Source organism: Dermatophagoides farinae, chromosome 1, assembly GCF_024713945.1.
Source record: "Dermatophagoides farinae isolate YC_2012a chromosome 1, ASM2471394v1, whole genome shotgun sequence".
Taxonomy (NCBI): domain Eukaryota; kingdom Metazoa; phylum Arthropoda; class Arachnida; order Sarcoptiformes; family Pyroglyphidae; genus Dermatophagoides; species Dermatophagoides farinae.
This window is the reverse complement of record NC_134677.1, coordinates 4,945,947-4,967,680: the sequence shown is the minus strand read 5'-3', so window position 1 is coordinate 4,967,680 and position 21,734 is coordinate 4,945,947. Positions and strand designations below refer to the sequence as shown.

At 36.0% G+C, this 21,734-nt stretch overlaps 4 protein-coding genes across 7 annotated transcripts in view; 2 read left to right on the top strand and 2 right to left on the bottom strand.

The window, feature by feature from the left end:
• The first annotated feature begins 1,333 nt into the window (after positions 1-1,333).
• LOC124492375 (mite allergen Lep d 7) lies at positions 1,334-2,231 on the top strand. The gene is made up of 2 exons (XM_047055242.2): positions 1,334-1,501; positions 1,564-2,231. Exons 1-2 carry the CDS (start codon positions 1,447-1,449, stop codon positions 2,154-2,156), a joined length of 648 nt encoding a protein of 215 aa, XP_046911198.1. The 5' UTR covers positions 1,334-1,446; the 3' UTR covers positions 2,157-2,231.
• Positions 2,232-2,838: 607 nt separating this feature from the next.
• On the bottom strand, positions 2,839-7,756 carry Polr3A (RNA polymerase III subunit A). Its single transcript, XM_047055240.2, has 6 exons — positions 7,230-7,756; positions 5,445-7,163; positions 5,220-5,384; positions 3,834-5,164; positions 3,269-3,772; positions 2,839-3,206 (listed from the first exon to the last, which is right to left on the bottom strand). The coding sequence occupies exons 1-6, from the start codon at positions 7,465-7,467 to the stop codon at positions 2,976-2,978; spliced, it is 4,188 nt and encodes a 1,395-aa protein (XP_046911196.1). The 5' UTR covers positions 7,468-7,756; the 3' UTR covers positions 2,839-2,975.
• On the top strand, positions 7,640-9,194 carry Fib (rRNA 2'-O-methyltransferase fibrillarin). The gene is made up of 5 exons (XM_047055241.2): positions 7,640-7,790; positions 7,874-7,994; positions 8,046-8,769; positions 8,833-8,978; positions 9,036-9,194. The coding sequence occupies exons 1-5, from the start codon at positions 7,787-7,789 to the stop codon at positions 9,055-9,057; spliced, it is 1,017 nt and encodes a 338-aa protein (XP_046911197.1). The 5' UTR covers positions 7,640-7,786; the 3' UTR covers positions 9,058-9,194.
• stan (Protocadherin-like wing polarity protein stan) overlaps positions 9,176-21,734 on the bottom strand; it is a 34,236-nt gene continuing 21,677 nt past the window's right edge. For all 4 annotated transcript variants that reach the window (XM_075732392.1, XM_047055239.2, XM_075733198.1 and 1 more), the window contains exons 7-11: positions 12,602-15,911; positions 12,163-12,535; positions 11,663-12,102; positions 11,543-11,609; positions 9,176-10,903 (exon numbers count right to left, since the gene is read on the bottom strand). In XM_075732392.1, the coding sequence (XP_075588507.1) occupies positions 9,356-10,903; positions 11,543-11,609; positions 11,663-12,102; positions 12,163-12,535; positions 12,602-15,911 (5,738 nt within the window). In that variant the 3' untranslated portion in view covers positions 9,176-9,355. The remainder of the gene's footprint in view (positions 10,904-11,542; positions 11,610-11,662; positions 12,103-12,162; positions 12,536-12,601; positions 15,912-21,734) is intronic.

The window sequence follows — 21,734 nt, the reverse complement described above, 5'->3', positions numbered from 1 at the left end:
TAAGAAAAGGTGTGAAATTTACAATGTGGATTATGATTGCCATCAACATCATTATCATTATATGGTATTCACACATGTATATTATAAACATCTCTCATTACAATACCCAGCTATACATCGTCATTAGGATAGGATTCGGTAAACAAAAGGTGATAAGCATTATTTCATGATGATGATACATAGAAAATTTTTACATAATTTCAAGCTTATTGGAAAATACTATCGATTTCATTGTTCACATACAACTATTAAATCCAAAAAATATGACAAGTAAATATTGAAATTGGATTGATTACAAACGGTGATAAGACAACAATTAAGAATAAACAAAATGTACATTATGCGTTTACATAGAATTGCATATTGACAATCAACAAAAAAAAAACAGAAAAAATTAAATCTTGTTTCTTTGGTTCGTTATAGATTCCAATCAATTGAATATATTACCAAATCGCTGAATCAAAGAAGGTGCTAAATACAAACATTGGATGAAAAGAAATAAAAACATTAATGTACAGTAAAAAAAACACGAATTTTGTATACTCGCCATGTAGGTGAGTAAATCATAAAGAATGAGTGTGCAAGAATTTAAATGATATGCACTGAAAAGGTGAGAAATGCGTAAGACAAGAAAACATTAGAGTTCCGACAATTTTTTTTTTGCTGAATCCGTTGAAAAGTAATTTCTAAAACGCTATATATTTGAATGGGTTCCCGAAAAAACCCAATAAAAAATCAAAAATTAATCAAACAAGCCAATTTTAGTCATCTTTATTATGTTGAAATAAACCAATTATCAAATAGGAAAAGATTGAAGCTGGAATTACGTGTATTAGATTGACAAATGCAAAGTGTACTTGAGAGAATTTGTACTGGTCAAACAATGTACCGTAATTTCGCGCCTATAGGCCGCACTGAATGCAGTATGTCAACTTCATAGTTGAAAATTTACAAAAATGTAGAAAGAACCTCTGTATAATCCGCTCTGTGTATAGTACCTATGCGTTACGGTGATCGCGTACTATAGGTGCGTAATTACGGTAATTGAAAAAGACAAATAAAAAATCCTTGAAATTCAAGCACAAAAAACTTTTGGATATCTGATCTATTATGATGATCTGATGACTGATCTTCTCAAGTAGAAATTTTCAATCTTATCAATTATCAAAGAGGTTTGGAACTATCGGAGATGTTATCTAAAAAATTTCCAATCGATTTATAAGATATAGAAAATTAGAAGAGATAGATTACCAAATGCATTTTCAAGGATGAGTCCTTTTGATCAGTTGAGATAATCATGTGGAAGAGTGAAATCGATTTTTTTAATCACAAGAGTGATTTTTACCTCCAGAGGATTATATAAAAGTAGAAAAATTTTTTCATCTCTTAAGCCACGAGTTAATGAATTTGATTGAAAAAATTGAACACTATATGAAACAATAAAAAATGAAATCTGTCTATGCTTGTGCTTTGTTTTGCTTGGTCGCTGGAACAGTTTTAGGTAAGTAAAATAATAAATAATTTAGAATATGCAATTGAATGATTTTTGACTTAAAATTCAAGCTGATAAAAAGCAAGATGCCATGAACAATCTCGCTGATCAGATGTTGGGTGGTCTCCTCAAATCGGAACTTTTAAATCCAATGAAACTTCACAAAGATTATGAACAAGATATTACTGAAAATATCGGAATAATCCCAATCAGTGGTCATCTTAAAATTTCCAAAGGTGTTATTCAAGGTTTTGATACGTTAAAACGAATGGGCAATTGTAAGATCGAAAGCAAAGATGGATCTATCAATGTCAACATCGAATTGGTCACTACTAAAGAAGTAGTATTAGATGCTGATATTTCTGGCCATATAGCTTCGTTCCCGTCGATTCCGGCAATTCCAATTGTCGCACATATCGAAAGCATGAACTTTGATATTGGTTTAAAAGTTGGCACAAATATCACTCTCGACTCGTTTTATATCAATGAAATCTCTAAAATTCATCTCCGATTGAAAGATGCAGAACACATCAAATTCATTGAGGATATCATCGACATTATTACCAGTGGAGTTGTTAAATTGTTCAATGCACAGATTATCGATGCTGTCGATGAAACAGTTCGTCCAATTTTAGAGAATGAATTGAAATACATTCATCTTTAAACTAATGATTTCACGAATATTTTTTACACTAATTCTAATAAATCAAATCACAATAAAATTTTGAGTTAATTTAAAGTTTAGTCATGATTTAGATCGATATGAATGTGTATTTGATGGCCGAATTTCTTCATGATCATAAATTTTCCAAGTTTTCAGCAACGACCGTGGGTTTTCGTTGTGTTTTTATATTCAAGACAAAGTTTCTTAATATAATTATTCAAGAAAGAATAAAAAGAATAATGAATATTTTGAATGTTAGATGAATCATATACAAGAATGAGATCCCAATCAATAAATGATCATTGACCGAAAAAATATGAGGTGAAATTTTTTTTAGACAAGGCTATTTTTGTATTGGTTAGCTTCTCAAATGTTCATTCGATTCGATCTCATTGATAAATTATTGAACAAAATTGGAAGTTTTAGAAATGTTTTTATGTCTATCTGTCCATTTAAATTTCAAATTATGATGCTGTCATAATAAAAAAAATGATTTTTATTTCAAAATAAAAAAAATTCTTGGAATGTAATATTTTCGAACAGATTCATGAATATTGATAATGTTCGAAAACGAAACAAAATAAAAAAATTTATTACTTCATTAGAAACAAAGGATCATAAAAATATTGATTGATTCTGAAATAAACTTTAATTGTTAAACAAGATTTATTAACTAGTTAAATTTTATTGTTTGGATAATTTTTCTTTATTAATGAGAAAATTAATTAAAAATGAAATGCAAAAAATTACTCGAATAATACCAGTATATACAAAAAAATGTTTTGGATTGACTTATCACATAGTATGTGGGGTTCTATTTTAAAGCTCTATGCCATCAAATAAATCCACTCTAGATTTTCGATGTTTGTAATCAATACTTTTAGAGATGGTTGATGACAATGAAGATGATCGCAAATCAGGTACAATGTCAAAAAATCCCGTTCCCATTTTGGTAGGTGCACCGACAATAATGCATTCGGATGCACCAAGAAGATAATCTCGATTATTATAGTAAGATGCTTCATAAAGGTTATCAATAGTTCTTTCAAACTGTGTAAAAATAAAGAGAAAGTAGAACGAGCTTAATTATTCGAAATTCATTAAACACTTACCGATGCCATTTTGATTGTGGAACTTTTCACCTTTGAGAAGCCAGATCGTGTCATACCAACAACATGGCCAGAAGCAGTCATTGTGTCGGCCAATAGCATCAGATGCCGTTCATCGATCGTAATACCATGTCCTTTCATTGTCGTTTTAATTTCACTAATTATTGTAGCACGAGCAGCTTCAATGCCCAACACAGCAGCAACCTCGTGGATGTTATTCGAATTGGTAAGCCGAGAATCGACACCATCAGTCCCGAGAACATGAAGAAACCCATTTCCTTCGATCATTATGTAATATTTGCCACCGTCTTCGTGAATGGTAGCACGTTGTACGTGTCGATTTCCAGATATAAACACTTTAGCCAGATCATCTTCGAACATTCGAGGAAGATAGATCATACGACGAACGTTAGGAAAGATTTTTACATAAGGAAAGATAATCTTGCAAATATCCGGCTTGAGTTGTGCGTTGATCGCCTCTTCAACCATGCTCTCATTTAAATGTAACTGTAATAACATAAACAAATTATTTCCGATCAACAGTGCAAAGCATATCATCATCACTCACCTGTTTGTAGACCAATTGATTTAGTTTAAGTATATAGCATAATATCCCATCAATAAAGGTCTGATAGATTTTCTCACAAATTTGATCCAAGTAGACATTTTCTACTTTTAATTTGACAGTTTCAGCCAACTCAACCGATGTTGGATCAATTAGATGAGCTTTTATGAACGGCGTCGATGGATTTTTTGTCGCATTTATAATCTCAGTGATACGAGGCACACCTTGAGTGATGTTCATAGAGGCAACGCCCGCAAAGTGGAACGTTTTTAATGTCATCTGCGTTGTCGGTTCCCCAATCGATTGAGCACATATGGCACCAATCGCTGTGCCTGGATCGATTTTTGATTCCATCAATTTATGACGAATTCGTTGCAAGAATGATTCCACATGACCAGAGCAAATTCGAATGTGTCCCTCGTTTTGAATATTAGATAAGTGTTCTTTAATTTCCAGCCTCTCCAATTGTTTAATAACTTGATCATTGAAAAATGTCTGGATTTTTTCCTCATAAAATGAAAGTATGGAATCCTTAAATTCTTTACGTTTTAAAATTTCACGCACAGAGCAGCGAATCTGATTACAATTTAGTGTTGGTTCTTGTGGATATGAATTGATGCTGAGTATGTGATTCCAATAATATCCAAAATCAGCAAACATATCATCAGATTCGATATTGATCGGATCGAGACAATCATCTCCATAATCAAATTGAATGATTTCGCCATCACTATTACGTACAGAGTAGTCATAATGTACAACTAAATCTTCAAGGCCTTTAATTAACCGCCGTTGCATGTAACCAGTTTCGGCCGTTTTAACCGCCGTATCAAGCAATCCTTCACGGCCAGCCATCGCATGAAAAAAGAACTCGAAAGGATTTAGTCCCGAATAAAACGAATTGGCAACAAATCCGCGTGCTTCTGGTGAACGATCGGAGAAATTGAAATGAGGAAGAACACGCTTGTTGAAACCTTCGGGTACTCGTTGGTTACGAATCGATTGTTGGCCAACGCAAACGGCCATCTGCGAGATGTTTATGTATGAACCTTTCGAGCCACAATTTGCCATGACCAGAGGAGAATTTCGATGACTTAATTGTTTGATGCAAGCTTTGCCAGCATGATCACGAATTTCGGACAGTTCTTTGAGAATCAATGATTCAAGTGTCTGTTCATGAGTCAAACCGGTAATCGGATTTAATATGCCACGATTGAATCGATCAATGTAGGTTTTGACATTGGTGTAGCCTTTTGAAACGAGCATCTCTTTCTGTTCAATCAAAGCACGTGTTGGTGTCACATCATCGATGCCGATCGAGAATCCATGATTTGCTATGAATGACAAAAAAAATCAATCAATTATAGTTCACATATGTTAACAACATACTTATGTAAAAGCTGGATACACGACACAGCCTGAGCATAGTGTCGATTGAATCACTTGGTTTGTATTCCTTGAGAATAAGATAGAAAATGTTCTTTTTTGAACCGCCACCAATCACCGATTTATCCAATGTTCCGCAAATAAGCTCAGAATTGCGAATCCATATATCTGTAATAAAACAACATTTAAGCATTGGCTTAACACATAAAGTACAAACTTAAGTCATACATCCTTCGTTGATGCAAAATTCCTCATCAGAGCTATATGCTTTAGCCTTGAATCTAAGATTTAAACGACAATCACAGTCTTCGAATGGCTTAAGAATCATGCTAACTATTTGTTTACCAGTCCACAATGGTACCGGTTTGATAATGGCCGGTTTGGGTAAACAAATTTTCCTACGGCAATCATTATGACCCAAAAGCATGCCAAGCAATTGGTAGAATTCGGGCCGACTGTAAAATGTATCACGTTTAGTCATCAAATAGATAGATGTGATAAAATCCTGAATTGGTGAAATGACTGGTTCACCATTTCTAGGTGAAATAAGGTTAAACTTGGATTGCATTAAGGTGGCAGCCTCAGCCTTTGCTTCTTCCGTCTGCATAAAATGAACATTCATCTCGTCGCCATCGAAATCGGCGTTATAAGGCGAACAAACACATTCGTTAAATTTGAATGTTTGATCTGGATGTATACGAACACGATGACACATGATTGATAGACGATGGAGTGATGGTTGTCGATTGAACAAAACATAATCACCGTTTATCATGTGTCGGAGAACGATATCACCATATTGGAGCTTACTTGCAAAATGCTTCCGATCTACATAATTTAGATGTACTTTTCGATGTTCATTCAATATGAAGATTGCACCAGGATGTTGGTTAGGACCATTCAAAACTAGGTGCTGCAAATATTTCTTGTTAAATGGAGTGACCACTACAGGGAAAGTCATATGAGTGGCTATCTTCAAGGGTATGCCCACCTCATCGATGGCTAAATTTGGATCTGGGGATATAACAGTACGAGCTGAATAGTTGACACGTTTGCCGCTTAGATTTGCACGAAATCGGCCTTCTTTGCCTTTGAGACGTTGTGCGATACCTTGTCCGGAAGCTACCGAATTGTGTTGAGGAGGTAAATTACGAACATCCGAATTAATATAAACAGAGACTAGTACTTGAAGAAAATCCCAAGCGTCAATCATTTTGATAAAGACGGTACCATCTTGAATTCGCTTTTTAAGCGCTTCATTTGCAATTAATATTTCATTCAATTTCATGGTTAATTCATCTTCGACCGATCTCAATCCGGTGTTATTATGAGCTGATGGCCTAATAATGCATGGCGGTACCGGTAGATGTGTACATATTAGATCCATAGGCGAATTGTCCAAAAGTAACAAAAAGAGATAATCTGACTTGGGAATTTTTTCAAATAGTTTAAGCACATTATGTGGGGTAAGAAATTCAAAAGAATTTCCCAAATAATTTTCTACTTCATCAACGGAAATCTTATTATTGCGATCAGTCTTACTACTCATCTCTTCACCATAGAATAATGAACTCAATAATTCCGTTTCTTTGGCTTTTATAAGGTGGAATATTTTCATGAAAGGGAATTTTTTGATCTGTCCGTTCTCAAAATGACAATGTGGACAAATTTTGATTTTTTTACAATGAGCAACGATCTTTTTGTGTAAGGCTTTTTTAGCCAAAGGATTCATGTCTTCGCTGATACTAAGCAGATACTTTGGCCGAGATTCATTAGGCAACAATACCCGGGCACAACGCTTGCAGATGCATTGTAATAGTTGGACAGTGTAGTTGAAGAAGCCAACATGGTAAACAGGATAAGCCAATTCTATGCATCCAAAATGACCAACACAAGCATTATAATCACGATTACAAGTTTCACATCTAACAGTTTTGGTTCCAACACCTGTGGTCACAAGGATCAATAGAGAATTCAACAATTACAATCGTTTGGTAACATCATTGTACTCACCTAGCCTTCGATCAAGTAGGCCAAACTTGGAAGGATTATTTGTTAGCCCATCGTAAAGGAATGTATTGGCTACCTTCACCACAGAATGCCGTTGAATCTCATCCGATGACAACATACGAAAATTCATGAAACGAATCCCGTTTAAAATGTATTCATCATCTTCGCAAAAATTGTGTTTAGGCTTGTCGCTTAATGCTGCTGATTGGCCAAGCGTCGTCGATAACAGATTGATAGCCATACTGTCACAAAATAACGGTTGTAGAAAGATGTAAAATCAAAGATTTACCTGAAAATACTTTTTTCTTTGTTTAGCTATATCAAGTATTGTATGGACAAAATTTTCGCAAATACATTGTCTATGAAGGGCGTTCTTCAGTGTCCATATTCTCGAATGCACGTGTTTTCACTCGACAGATCTAAAAATTCAAGCTTGAAGTCAATTAAGCGGCTAAACTTTTTTCAAAAAATCAAACGTGATTACATCAGATCTGTAATCGTATTGGAGTATTTTTCTTTTCAATTTATTCATTGTTCCAGATATTTTTTCTTTCATTAACATGGGTATGTGTGTGTAATTAAGTATGACAATGACAATGTAATTTATTTATATTATATTTATTGTAATTGTGATGTTAAATGTTTAGGTTTTGGTGCACCCAGAGGTGGGGGATTTCGTGGTAGTGGGAGGGGAGGAAGTCGTGGAGGATTCGGTGGGAATCGTGGCGGTGGCAAATTTGGAGGTACACCCAATGGAAACAAGTTCGGGTAAGTTTAAAAGATATCAATCCAATATCTTGTTAAATTAGCCATTTACAGAGGTAATCGTGGTGGCGGAAGGTTTGGTGATCGAGGAGGAGGACGTGGAGGTTTTGGAAAAAGTCCCGGTCGAGGGGGTGGTGGTGGTGGTCGCGGTGGATTTGGCCAGCGGGGCGGAAGAGGTGGTGGTCGTGGTGGCGGCCGTGGCGCTCCTGGTGGCATGAAAGGTGGCAGAAAAGCAATCATTGAGCCTCATCAACGGTTAGCAGGCATTTTTGTTGCTCGTGGCAAAGAAGACGCTTTGGTCACTAAAAATTTAGTTCCCGGAGAATCGGTATATGGCGAAAAACGAATATCGGTCGACGTAGAAAATGGACAAAAAATCGAATACCGTGTATGGAATCCATTCCGTTCGAAATTGGGTGCATCGATTTTGGGCGGCGTCGAAGACATCCATATAAAGCCTGGTTCTAAAGTGCTTTACTTAGGCGCTGCATCTGGTACTACCGTATCGCACGTATCCGATATTGTTGGACCAGAAGGTCGAGTTTATGCTGTAGAATTTTCACATCGCTCTGGACGTGACTTATTGACTGTGGCGCAGAAACGCTCGAACATAGTACCGATAATCGAAGACGCGCGTCATCCACATAAATACCGTATGTTAATTTCGATGGTGGATACCATATTCGCCGATGTGGCTCAACCTGATCAGGCTAGGATCGTACTTTTAAATGCCCAATATTTTCTCAAGATCGGAGGTCATGTTGTCGTTTCAATTAAGGTGTGTATCTTTCACACATATATAACCAGTTTATTTCTGAATAACCTTTTTATGATTTGATAGGCAAACTGCATCGATTCTACTGCTCCTGCCGAGGCTGTATTTGCCCAAGAAGTAAAAAAGCTTCAACAAGAACGTGTTAAACCTTTGGAACAAGTAACATTAGAACCATATGAGCGTGATCATGCCGTTGTAGTTGGTGCATATCGGTAAGCATAAACAATCTGACATATACACTATTACTCAATCGCAATTGTCATTCTTAGGGTGGATGCCATCAAAAGTTGATCATTTTTGTATACGTAATTTCATTATTTTTCATCATATGACCATGGTCAATTGTTGGCCTATGAATTTAATTTCAATATATAATGAATCTTCATTAATTTTATATTTGAATAAACGATTTTTTCACATTTTACAAATCTTTTTTATTAATTAATATTTTTATTCTATTATTACAAATGTAACGAGGTAAAAATGGTCAGAAAAAAAATTACAATGAACTTTGAATAGCTACAACATAAAAATGATAATTACAGTGAAAATATTAATTAATTATATTATTACTTATTAACACATGGAGTTAAATGTCATTAGTCATTGGCGTTGAATTGACAGCAGTTTCTTCAGTCGTTTTTGAGACTGGTGATGATGGCTGCAATAGTCTAACGTGAGACCACGTAGCTGATTTTAATGGATTCTCTTTGATCGATTGATAATGTGGACGATATGTTGTACCAGATACTGGTGGTAAACCAACATCGTCCATTGGTTTGATAACTGGATTTACAGAAGCAGTCGCTGGTCCTAACGTTGAATAATGTGATGGTTGTTCCGGTTGATTGGATTTTCTCGCATATGAATAAATATGCTCTGTGGGTTGTACTGAGATCGAATGATGTCCATAGATAGGTGAAACCGGTTGATCACCACCGCTATTCAGACCGGCAGTCATGGCCATTAGATTGGATCGGCCAGCAGCGATCAGTGAAGTTGTAATCAAATGAGCTTGTTGTCCATCATCCGTTTGTTTCAATATGACTGGAGTTGCTTTTGCTACACCGACATATGCGGCAGGTGATGACCGGTTATTTGCCGCGTGTTGACCATAGATTACAGTGGGCGCACTGGATGATAGGTCACTTGATGGTTCAGATATTATATTCATCGCATTGGTGTTATAGATACCACCACCACCACCAGTCGGAGTATGTTGTTGTTGTTCTTGTATTAATTGATTGATCTGATTCTGTTGATGATGTTGCATCAGATCGGTGGTCGTTTGATCTGCGTTGTGCGATTGCATGACATGATCACCATTCTGGTTATCATTATCATCATCATCAGAGGTATGACTAGATGCCAATTCCATGGAATAATCATAAGAAAGGTCATCACTTGATCCTTCGACGGTTTCCGATCGTGACCGTGAATGTTTCGATCGACCATGATGATGGCGACGGCGACATTTGTGATGATGATGGTTTCGGTGATGGTGATGATGGCCATGTCCATGATGATGTCGATGATAACGATAACCATCGTCTGTTCCATCTCCGAGATCATTCGAACCATCATCGGTGGGTTCGACTATTCCTGTTGAACCTTTAGTCAATGTAGATCTGCTGGTAGTCGATGAACTCGAGATAACAGCGGCCATTTGCGATGAATCTATAGGTTGATCGATAGATTGGCCATGGCTAGGTTGATTGAGGCCGTATACATCGAATGTAGAACCCGAATGATAATAACCACCTTGTCCATTACGACTGGTTACCGAAGTTCTAGTAGCTGAGAAACTTTCGTCTGAACCGTTTATACAAGGTCGCGCTCGACTGGTCGCAAGCGATTGCCACCAATCAGAATTCAAACTGAACCGGACACGTCGATTAGCTAGACAATATGCAATGAATATGTACAATGCACATATCAATGTCATCAAGGAATAGCCATGATGAAGTTCATCGATGGTATCATTGATGGATAACAGGGCAAGTATCCAAAGAGCAACCAATAATGGTACCAATACAATCGATAGCCACAAAAGTGTACGTAAATTTCCATAATCACAGACGCTTGCCTTGAATTGAGCGGATGCTTGTATGGCCAACATGAATACGAACAAATTCACCTATAGACGAAAAAAACGAATATTAGTAAGCAACATCAACTAGATGCTAAGTGATATGACATTAGAAAAGTAAGTTTGTTTGTTTCTCATAAAAAGCCGACAAAATTAGAAATTAGATTTGATCAATGATGAAGATGGTGATTAAGATGTGGCAAGTGGTGTAGAGAATAATAGCAACTAATCTAATTATCTCGAACCAGTCTGTTTAAATCTATACTGGAATGTTATGAAAGTTCATTAAGGAGACTGCTGCTGCTGTGAGAAAACTAACGACTGCGATGATAATCACACATGTGATGACACTTTGGGCCTGAATATATTTCAAAATGAGCGACCATTATAAAAGCCAGTAGTAGTCTTATTGATGCGCGCCATGTGGCCACATAATTTAGGCCTATTGTTATCAATTTTTCTTGACTTTTGAAGCAGTCTAATGACATTGTAAAGAGAATAAATATTTCAAGTGGGTTTAATATAAGGGAAAAGGAAATGAAATGGATGCATATTAAATGTGAGATTAAATTTGACAAAAGAAAAGGTCGCATTGTTGCTTGAATTATTTTCATTTGTTTTCGGCATTGATCATGAGTAAAATGAAACAAAATGGAAAATATGATACAAAAGCCAGCAATGACTTACAATTATGATTAGACATAATGGAGTTACTAGGCCCCATATAACACCCTCATAGATCGATATGAAGCAGCTGTAAAAGAGAATCAATCATTATTCGAGTTTTAGGAAAATTACTGGACTTACAAAAGATGATTGCCATATTGGTCGGCACGAACACCCACTGATAAGGCGACAATAATAGCTGCAACACCATAGCCAACAAAGTAATAGAAACGCATAGGGCCACGATTGATATCACGAATTTCGGTCAACATACGGTAAAGATGTATGCTTTCGATGAGCATCCATGTGAAGAGACATTGAAATGAGTAATGTAAAAATATGGCAACTAATTTGCATGAGGATTCCATCTGGACCAATGAGGTACGATTACGAACGGCCAACAAGAACATCGATTCGGTCATGAACAAGCAAAAAACAATATTCTTATGTATTGAATTTGAATTCGTATCAAGTCCTCGAACCAAAGACAGAATGATTAATGTTAATGCCAGCAAAACTAACGAAGTTATAGTCAACGTATACGATGTAGCTATTTGCGCCATGGATTCCTCGTAGTAGAACTGTTTGAATATCATTCATGATATTAATATAATTAGTCCTATCACTAATTGAACACTTACCTCATCACCGGATACATCCATTAGAACAGCCACACCGAACGCTCGATCACATGAACAATTGATGTAATCGTAAGATGTACGAAATCGTTGAGGAGGATAAAAACCTTTCAGCTCACATCCTTTTGAAGACCAACGTCCACGACTCGATGAACGACGATTCGATACACCGGATGTGGCAACCGATGTAGATGTGGGAAATGCCCAATATACACATTGAGGACTTGATCGACCTTCTCGGGCTAACATTCGGAAACGGAATCGGATCTTTGGATGTAAAGATTTAGTCAAGAATTTTTGAGCTGAACTATTAAATGGTTTTATTGTCAAAATGACTATCGGAGTATTAGCTTTGATTGGATTCGAAAAACGTTGCCTTTGAAACATAAACAAGAATAATTGATGAAAAGATCAGAAAACAAGAAATCATATTATGGCTTACCTGACAGTTGAATCTGTATTGCTGGGCAAGAATTGAGCCATTGATGTGAATATTGTATAGCCAATCAATGAATTTTGTTGCTGTTGTGGCTTGAATAATGAGGTTGGCGATGTAGATGCTGACGATGATGGTGAGGACGATCGTAATTCGTCAAATGATTGGACATTTAATATTTTCAACGGTATAATAGCTTTGGTTATATCGTCAATGTTGTGTTTTCGTAATGGATAGTTGTTATATTTGGGTATGACTACTGATGGATTCGATTGACCTAGGGGGTTATCGTCTTCTCTATCAGTGTTTGATGTGATTAACGGATCTGGAGGTAAGCTGAAATCCAGATATATGGACGAAGTCGAATTCGATGGTGATGGCTCGGAATGACGGACCGATAATGGTTTATGGTCATGTGAACCAAAACGATTTTGTTGCAGCTGAAATGAGCTGGATAAATCCCAAAGTTCGTGGGTGGCAACCGTGTCCAAACCAAATACTAGCCATTTGGTGGCAATTTCAAATGGCTCGGTAAACGTATCACGTTGGTTATTGATCAACACTTCGGCATATTGATTAAACAATTTCAAAAGCTGTTCAGGGCCAACATCAATGTCAGCGATACGTTCCCAAACGGTGGAGTAACGAGGATCCAATATGGCACTGGTAGATTCGCATAGATTACGAAGAAAATGACGATCTTGTTTATGAGTCAAGTTTAAGCCTGTTTGATACAATTCATTCTGAATTAGCCGACGAACCAAACGGAAAACGAGATGCACATCACCATCGTAGAATGAATCCGTTACGTTGATGGCTGTTCGTAGATCATTAACCAGACGGATAGAATGCTGAGTGTTTATGAGGACTATGCTGCCATTTTGTTGAGAATCAGAATCAGTAATAATCTTCCATTGTTCTTGTAGATCAAGGAAAGGGTCCGAAAGGCATTCGAAAAGATCAGGCTTTAGCCAACCATCTCCTTGCCGACAAAAACGGTGAGCCATACCGGTAGAAAAAGGCGGACAGCGCCTGGTTGATTTAGATCCGAATGGAGTACGCTCCCACCATATTCCATCGGAGAAAGCTCGGGGGCAAGCATCATAAATTACTTCACAACCTCGATTTGTAACTTCGGCAAATGGAGATGGACATTTATCGCAACGACGCCCGATTACGCCTAATCGACACTGACACTGGCCAGTCTGACGATCACATCTATTCGTGTAAGAACCAGTGGTATAGCAATCACATAAAAAACATTCATCAGAACCGTTTGGTTGAAAACGATTAGGTTGACAAAAACATTCTCCTGTCGTCTTATTACAATTAGCATCATAACCTTTGGTAGCGTCGCAATTACAAGGACCACAAATAGGCGAACCCCACCAATCTACTGGACAAGTTTCCGGTAGAAGATCTTCACAATAGAAGCCAGAATGAAAACGATCACAAAGGCAGCGATAGCCATATGTGTTGTTAGCTGTTACACAAGTTGACCCATAAGAACATGGATTCAATTCACAAATGGGCATACAGTTTTTCCCCATAAAACCAATATGACAACGACATTCATGATCATTTATACCCTTAACAATACAATCGCTGTTCGATGGACAAGGATCCGATTTGCATTGTTCATTGCCGCTCGAAGAAGGAGTTGGACACCCCACGAACACATTATCTTCTAAAGTTGGCCGTAGCCATGACTCTTTCGAATTGCCTACATCCAATGATTGAATGCAACCAATGAATGCTGGCGCTTGTGAACGATACGTGTAGGCTTCAGTAATTTCATCCGGTGTATCATGACCACCAACAGTTACTTTGGCTATGTAAAGACCCAATATCTCTGCTCCATCTAGCCGTGTTCGTTTAGTGTATTGACCATAATCCACACTCAATGTGATACCGATAGCCATCCAGCGTGCTTCAACATGATGCCATTTCCCGTCGTTGATATCCATATCTTCGATTACAATCGGCGTTCGATCATCGACACCGTAAGACAATTTGCCACCAATGACTTCAAACCGTACCATGCTGCTTTGACCCAATTGTATGGCAACAATAATAGCATTACGAGCAGAAGTATGCATATCGAAGCTAACCAACCAAGGATAAGCTAATGGCTGAAGATTCGGAGTGAATGACAAGAATCCATTGCCTTTAAAATGTCTGACTGTATCTGTCAATATCAAGCAATCTTGACCAGTGTAACCGTTTTCACAACGACAGACGTATCCATTCCATGCATCTTCACATTGACCTCGTCCATTACAGGAATTGGTATTGCAAAAACTTTTTTTTGACGGACAGCCAATTATCGTTCCGTTATTTGCCACGTAGCTATCAAAATCAACAAGATTATGATCGATACGAAGATCAGATATACAACCGTTAAAATCAGTGTTTTCAACTTGAAACTCTGTTGGTAATGGGGGAAGTCCACCAATCTGAAGCGGTCCAGTAAGATCAAGGAATCTGAAACAGGTTTGCATTCGATCTGAACATCGTGATTCAAGAATTAAAGTGGTACGATTAGCACAGGCAAATTCTGGCCCTAGATCATAACGATCGACGGCAGTAAGTAAAGCTTCATCACAGTTATCTAATATCAATGTAGCCGTATGATTTACATAGTTAAGTTGCACGTGATGCCATTGGCCATCATTCAAACGATGCCCTACGGAAACTTGAGCTCGATTGACACCGCCTAACGAGAAAGAAAAATAAACTCGTCCATCGATTAACTCCAAACCGATGAAATCATGGAGTTCATTGTAGCGACCATTGTATAATAATAAGCCATTGGGCTGACGTGTGGCAAACCGAAGTTTGAGATTTAATCGATAACGTTGTTTGAGTGCCGAAAATATAAGATATGATCCGGTTACAAATGAACGTGACCGTAGCTCACAGAATGGTGTGCTCCATTCGGATTGTACACAATCCGTACAGATAACCATTTCTTGTTGTTGCGGCTGGACAGTTGTTATTGCTCGAATATTAGCAGATGATGATGAATTACTAGTTATGGATGAGTCAAGAGGTGATTTTGTATCTTGTTCTAATAAATTTGTTGATGATTCTAAAAGCATCGATGGTGCTGGTGAAACACATTTGGATCGACCACGACATAAGTTCGTTCGGCAAATATCAGTCCAAACATTAATTTCACAATTTATGCCTGCAAAATTATCGCTACAATCACAGTAATAACCACCTTCTTTTCGAACACATTGACCACCATTTTGACATGGATTGGAGAAGCAGAGATTGATTTCAATGTCGCATTCATATTTGTGATGCATTCCTATATTTAAAAAAGGAAAAAAATCAGAAAGTTAGAATGTACATTTTAAAATCATAGCTAACTGGATCATCACGGAAACTATTCATTGGATCGATATTCACAAGCTCAGCGTGTGTCTATTCTATCGATCCGTATGTCCAATTCGAACATACATATGATCAGGGTGTGTGTATCCCAAAGAGGGTAGCAACAATGGGAAACATTATTTCCAAATTTTATTTAGTTCACCAAAATGATTAAATGGACGAACAAAGTTTTTCGTTTGTAAATTGAAAAAAACTTTTGCCTTTATGATTTTTTTCTGCATAGAGGCCAAAACCTTAGATAGAGCGATCATCATCATTATGAGTCGATATATGACGTACAATGATTATCATGATAGCTTTCGATGTGGTAAATGTGTGTATGCTAGTCATGGGTTCCAAATAAACAAATGGACAGAATAATCACAAACGTCATGTAACAGAAAAACATTGAGAGAGAGAGAGAGAGAGAAGGCAATTTAAATTTCCACTTGAAATCATGGTTAAAGCAGCTAGCTAGCCAAACCAGAAACGAATGGAACCTATGAAAAAAAAGACAAGCAAGCAGTCATTTGTTTCAACCGCGAAAAAATTCCGCCCACTATGGCTAACATGCAAGTCTTATACATTTATATGATGGTTGTTGCTGATTTCATGTTTTCATTTTGTTTTTTTCTGTTTTGTTTCTTTGCTAATATGTATGATGTTACAACATTAACCCGGTTGACAAAAAAGGACCGATCTCGTATGCCTAAGTAGTAAAGAATAGGAGACACAGAGAAAGATAGAATAAGTCATTATCATTATCAACAATAAGAGAATAAATCTTCATTTGCCTGGCTGGTTGCCTATATTTGCTCATCATTTAGCTCGGCTTTTTTTGATTATGATTGTGGCTGTTGTTGTAGTCATGTAGAAAGAAAATCATTGAAATCAAGCGACAAAATAAAATTGTGAAACGACGCCATGATCATGTCATATGAATCCATTTGTTTGTTTGTTCAAGCCGAATGAGTGTATTGTGATACACGGGATTCTGAAGGAGCCAAAAAAAATTTTTTTTACAACTCAATGATTTGCATTCGAGCAATCGAACAATTCAATTTAAATGTATAAAGAAAACGAGTCATCTTGAGCCATCATCAACAAATGCTACATACACAAGTAATTTATCGTATTTATTCGCTTCGGCATTAAAATCCATGGATCAAACTAGAATCCAACATACATACACACACACACAAATATTTGAACCTTCATTAGCGAGCATGGAATTTTATTGTGAATGAACACTACCAGCCGGAATAATTATCACAACTGAAACCCATTTCTTAGGCAATAATGATTATTCTCGATTAAATAATGAAATAATTTCCAACTATAGTTATTCAATAGTCAATCGGTTTCTCATTGATTTTTTTTCTTTTCTTTTCTTTCTCTCTATTTTTCTAGACGGCTTGCCAACCAGGATTATTCGAACTGACCATTTGTTTATAGAATTATCACCAAAAAAAACTGGAATTTACTTGCCTGCTTGAGTTTATTGATTTTGAAACAATGAAGTAGAAATAAAAAGAAAATGTTTCTCAAACGTGCCGATCGATTGCTTCTCATGCATTCAATTATTAACATTCGAAACAAAACGATCATATAGTCGGTCTCACGAATCGACCAATGTTTGATGGTCCATTGCCATATCTATTGGAATCCGGACCAACTGTAAATGAACTGCCATATTTGAAAACAAATTAATAATATGGTTTTGTTCACGGCCTGCATTATTGGTCATTGTATTTCCCTGCTTAGCTAAACAATCAGTTCTCGGATTGACATAAAATGAGCAAATATTGATTCATTCATCGGTACAAAAAACACAACTCCGGAAACGAACGTTGTGTGTTTGTGTGTAAAGAATGTCGTCACCCATTTTCATATTTTTTGTGAAACCGGTCTAATTATCCGGTGGAAATATTCGTCTCTCGTAGATATAGAATTGATTGAGGCGACAAATGCCAGTTCATTTCAACACTCTATATTCCTACCCTTGTTCCAATTAAATTTTTGAATAAGAGCGTCATGATCATTAAAAATGTTTGATAAAGTAAACATTGTTGTCAGCAACTAAGGCCGGAAATTGACTGCAATCGACTCGTGCCAAAATCGCAACCGGATTTCATCATACATTCTGTAATGTAAAAATGAACTCAAATACAAGAATAGAAGAGGGAGATTGAAAGAAGAAATGGAAAATGAACTGTATGTCTTTTATATAAGTTGTTGTTGAAAAAAGAATTGAAAATTTTAATTCAATTTTTGATTTAAATTAAAACTTTGCCTGCTGGTTCAATTTTTTTTGGCAAACCACACATACACAAACACACAATGAATCCTGGCACAGCCAATCATCATGAAGTATAGAATCGATTTTTTTTTTTGATTTGTTCGGTCGGGTATAACTTTATATAATGGAAATATATGGATGTATGGAGTTTCTTTTTTCCTTTCTGTCCATTATCATCAAAAATCATTGCCATCATCATCAAAATCGTGAAAGAATCTGAAAATTGTTGCCGTCATCAACTCCTAGTCTGATAATGATAATCATTTTGATGAAGAATCTCAACTTTTTTTGTTGGCGACAAACACAGTATAGATCGGTACATATATAAACTGAATTTAATTAAATCCAATTCCAATGACTATGTATAGCTTCATGGCTGGATGGTTAGATGGAGAAGAATTTCCGATTCCGATTCCTAACCAGCTAGTAGCCGACATTTTCAAAATGAATGAACAAGTTTCATTCCCCTCTTTTATATTTTCGACTACGGTGAGCCTTGAATTGTTTATGAATTCATCAGCAAAAATTTGCTAGAAATGGAGTTTCTTTTTTTTATTCTGGAAACATTCATCGTTTGTTTCATCGTTTTCATGCCTGTTATGATTATTTGTTAAGCCATTTGCTTCACTTTTTACAAACACACACACACAGGCAGGAACACGACACGATAGTTATTTTCATTCCATGATGAAATCTAATGGGATCAAACAAAAACAACATCAAAAACGTCGCCCGTAAGTAATGTATGATGGTGACGACATTTGGGTCTGTGAAAAAAAATCTGCAAAAACCATCGGAGTGGCCATCGATCATTTCGATTCGGCCTGTCGCGTTGTGTTTGTATATATTTCTGTTTGTTCGTTATGCTTTTTTGCACTATAGTTCCAATCGGCTCAAAATCGCTAAGGCACATCATATTAGGCACTATACATGCCATCATTTTTATGTTTGATTCTTTCAACTAACATTCATCCAAAATTCTGACGGCCAAAAACAAAATCTGTATCATCTAGCCAAATCATCAAACTAGAAAAACACATACTGAAAGAAATGAGACATGCAATTTGTCGTTTCATATTTTTGCCGTATAGATAGCGATTGTAAATTATAAACAAAATAAACCATCAAAAGTTAGTCCGGACCATTGTCAGTGTGCCTGGATACCCTACTTCAATCATCAAGTCCAACCTCTGCTTTGAACAGGAAACAAAAAAAAATCCATTCCAACGTTACTGAAGGAATGAATAAACGAACATATGAATAGAGTATTGTGTAAATTAATTAGTACGATTGCCATCTTCGATTTCACATGAAGCAAGTAATTAATAGCAATGAAATTTCATTGTATGCAAATATATTGTAAAAAAATATATTCGACTGATGATGCTATATAATATGAGCCTTCGATAGAGTCGTCTTTGTGTATGTGTAAATGAGGGAATAAAAATGTAACATACAAACACACACACACACACACAAAAACTAATAATTCCATCGATAGATTAGGAATGTCAAGTCCGCTTGAATGAATGAATTGATAACGTCAAACTAGTAACCCGTATGGGCAAAAAAATTTGCCATTTTTTGAACGTATTAAGCATTAATCGAGGCATACATTCATTAAATAATGATAATAATCATCATCACTATCGTCATGTTCATTGATTCAAATTCCATCACGATTCGATTATTAAACCAAGATGATGATGTGATGATGATGATCAATGGATATGTAGAAAATATGAAGCTTCATACACATACACACACACATGAAAGAGCTGTTTATATGACAAAAAAAAAATGTAATTGGGATTTTTCCGGGATCGGATGAATGTCATTGCTGGCCAACACAAATGACCCAAATCGAAATTCATATTCTGTTCAAAAAGAACATTAATTTTTGATTATGACATTTATTCCCTAAATAATGGTTATCATAATGTTCATGATTATAATCATACGGATCATCATAGCGGAACATTCATCATAATCATCAAATGGCCATTGGCAAATCATTGGCCAACAAGAATTAATCTCAATTAATTTCGCTTCGTTTCATTCAAACGACAACCATGGTTGCAAGATTATCTGATAGAAGCGGTTAATTAGCAAATTTTCTATTCTCATTCGAAAATTATGATGACCAAAGTTAACATACATACACACACACACATTCAAACAAAAACCATACACTGAATCAGAAATTGATACAGATTCAGACATGGAATACATGACACGTGTCTTATACAAACGATTCTAAAAAACCACATCATCAAAAACAGAAACGGGTTGATGCTGTCCATTATTTCATACTGATAATGATATCACAGCAAACGCTGACAAAAGATTACAGCTCATTTCGACTAGACCATTATCGACATTGCCAAGTATATTAGATGCAGAGACATTATATATTTCCTTTAGTCAAATAAAATTGAATAGCAGCATTTCTATGCAGATGATTTTATTTTAAATTATTATTGAAATGAAGTTAACTTTCAAAGACAGAATTCGTAAAATATATGGCGTAATGTATAAAAAAAAGTTCAGGTTCATGTTCGATACAGACAAGATTCAAAAATGATTGATCGGTCGTTGAATGATCATATTAGCCAATTATGAATTCCATAAATCGAATAGCATATAGTAATAGAAAAATTGACAAAACAATGCATTTATTCTGGTCAGAAAACATGACTATGGGCCAATATGATAATCACTGATTATCACGCCCAGGTTAAAATGTAATCAATGTCATTCTAAGCATGGTATGATGATCTAATCGCGTGATATCATTATATCTATATATTGATGAAAATTGAATCAAAAATTATCACTTCCAAAAAAACTCCCAAAGGATCGAAGATTTAGCATCATACTCTAGTTTTTTTTTTGATTTCATGAATGGATCTTTCAAATGATTCACATATTGAAATTATCAAATGTCTGTGTGATGTTGTCTTGCATCACAACGATTTTGGTGCCTGATTTCAATCAAGATTCAAAATTTAGATAAGCTAAGCAATCAACAATCGTGCTCAATTGGGGTGAATAATAATGGCATCCATCGTAGTCATTATCAATTATGGATTGTATCCACTCTTTCTATTCATTTATTCTATGCATTCAATGTCAATATTTGTGCATGTGGGTGGTGTATAAGCTGGGTTCTGGGGTAAATTTATATTTGACAAATGAATTTTACAATATCATCATCATGATTGCTACAAAAGACATATTTCCCATTATATTATACTACTACAGTATACAGAGCTCTTGTCAACACACGAATGCTATGTCAACACAATGACATCGTCAACCATTGTTATTTTTTTTATGAGAATCAACATTGAGAATGAAAGAAATTTGAAAAAAATTGCTTGGGACAAATAGCAAGAAAATTTGCTGCTATTGTTATTATCAATGTTGGTGAATGACAACCATTCATAAATGTGTGAT

Excerpts from the sequence above, each read along its gene's own strand:
- Fib (XM_047055241.2), top strand. Across the intron at positions 8,770-8,832 it reads ATGTTGTCGTTTCAATTAAG|GCAAACTGCATCGATTCTAC; the intron begins GTGTGTATCTTT and ends ATGATTTGATAG. Across the intron at positions 8,979-9,035 it reads GTTGTAGTTGGTGCATATCG|GGTGGATGCCATCAAAAGTT; the intron begins GTAAGCATAAAC and ends TGTCATTCTTAG.
- LOC124492375 (XM_047055242.2), top strand. The coding sequence starts at position 1,447 with ATGAAATCTGTCTATGCTTGTGCTTTGTTTTGCTTGGTCGCTGGAACA. Across the intron at positions 1,502-1,563 it reads GGTCGCTGGAACAGTTTTAG|CTGATAAAAAGCAAGATGCC; the intron begins GTAAGTAAAATA and ends TTAAAATTCAAG.
- Polr3A (XM_047055240.2), bottom strand. The coding sequence starts at position 7,467 with ATGGCTATCAATCTGTTATCGACGACGCTTGGCCAATCAGCAGCATTA. Across the intron at positions 5,165-5,219 it reads TGTATCCAGCTTTTACATAA|CAAATCATGGATTCTCGATC; the intron begins GTATGTTGTTAA and ends TGTCATTCATAG. Across the intron at positions 3,207-3,268 it reads CCACAATCAAAATGGCATCG|TTTGAAAGAACTATTGATAA; the intron begins GTAAGTGTTTAA and ends ATTTTTACACAG.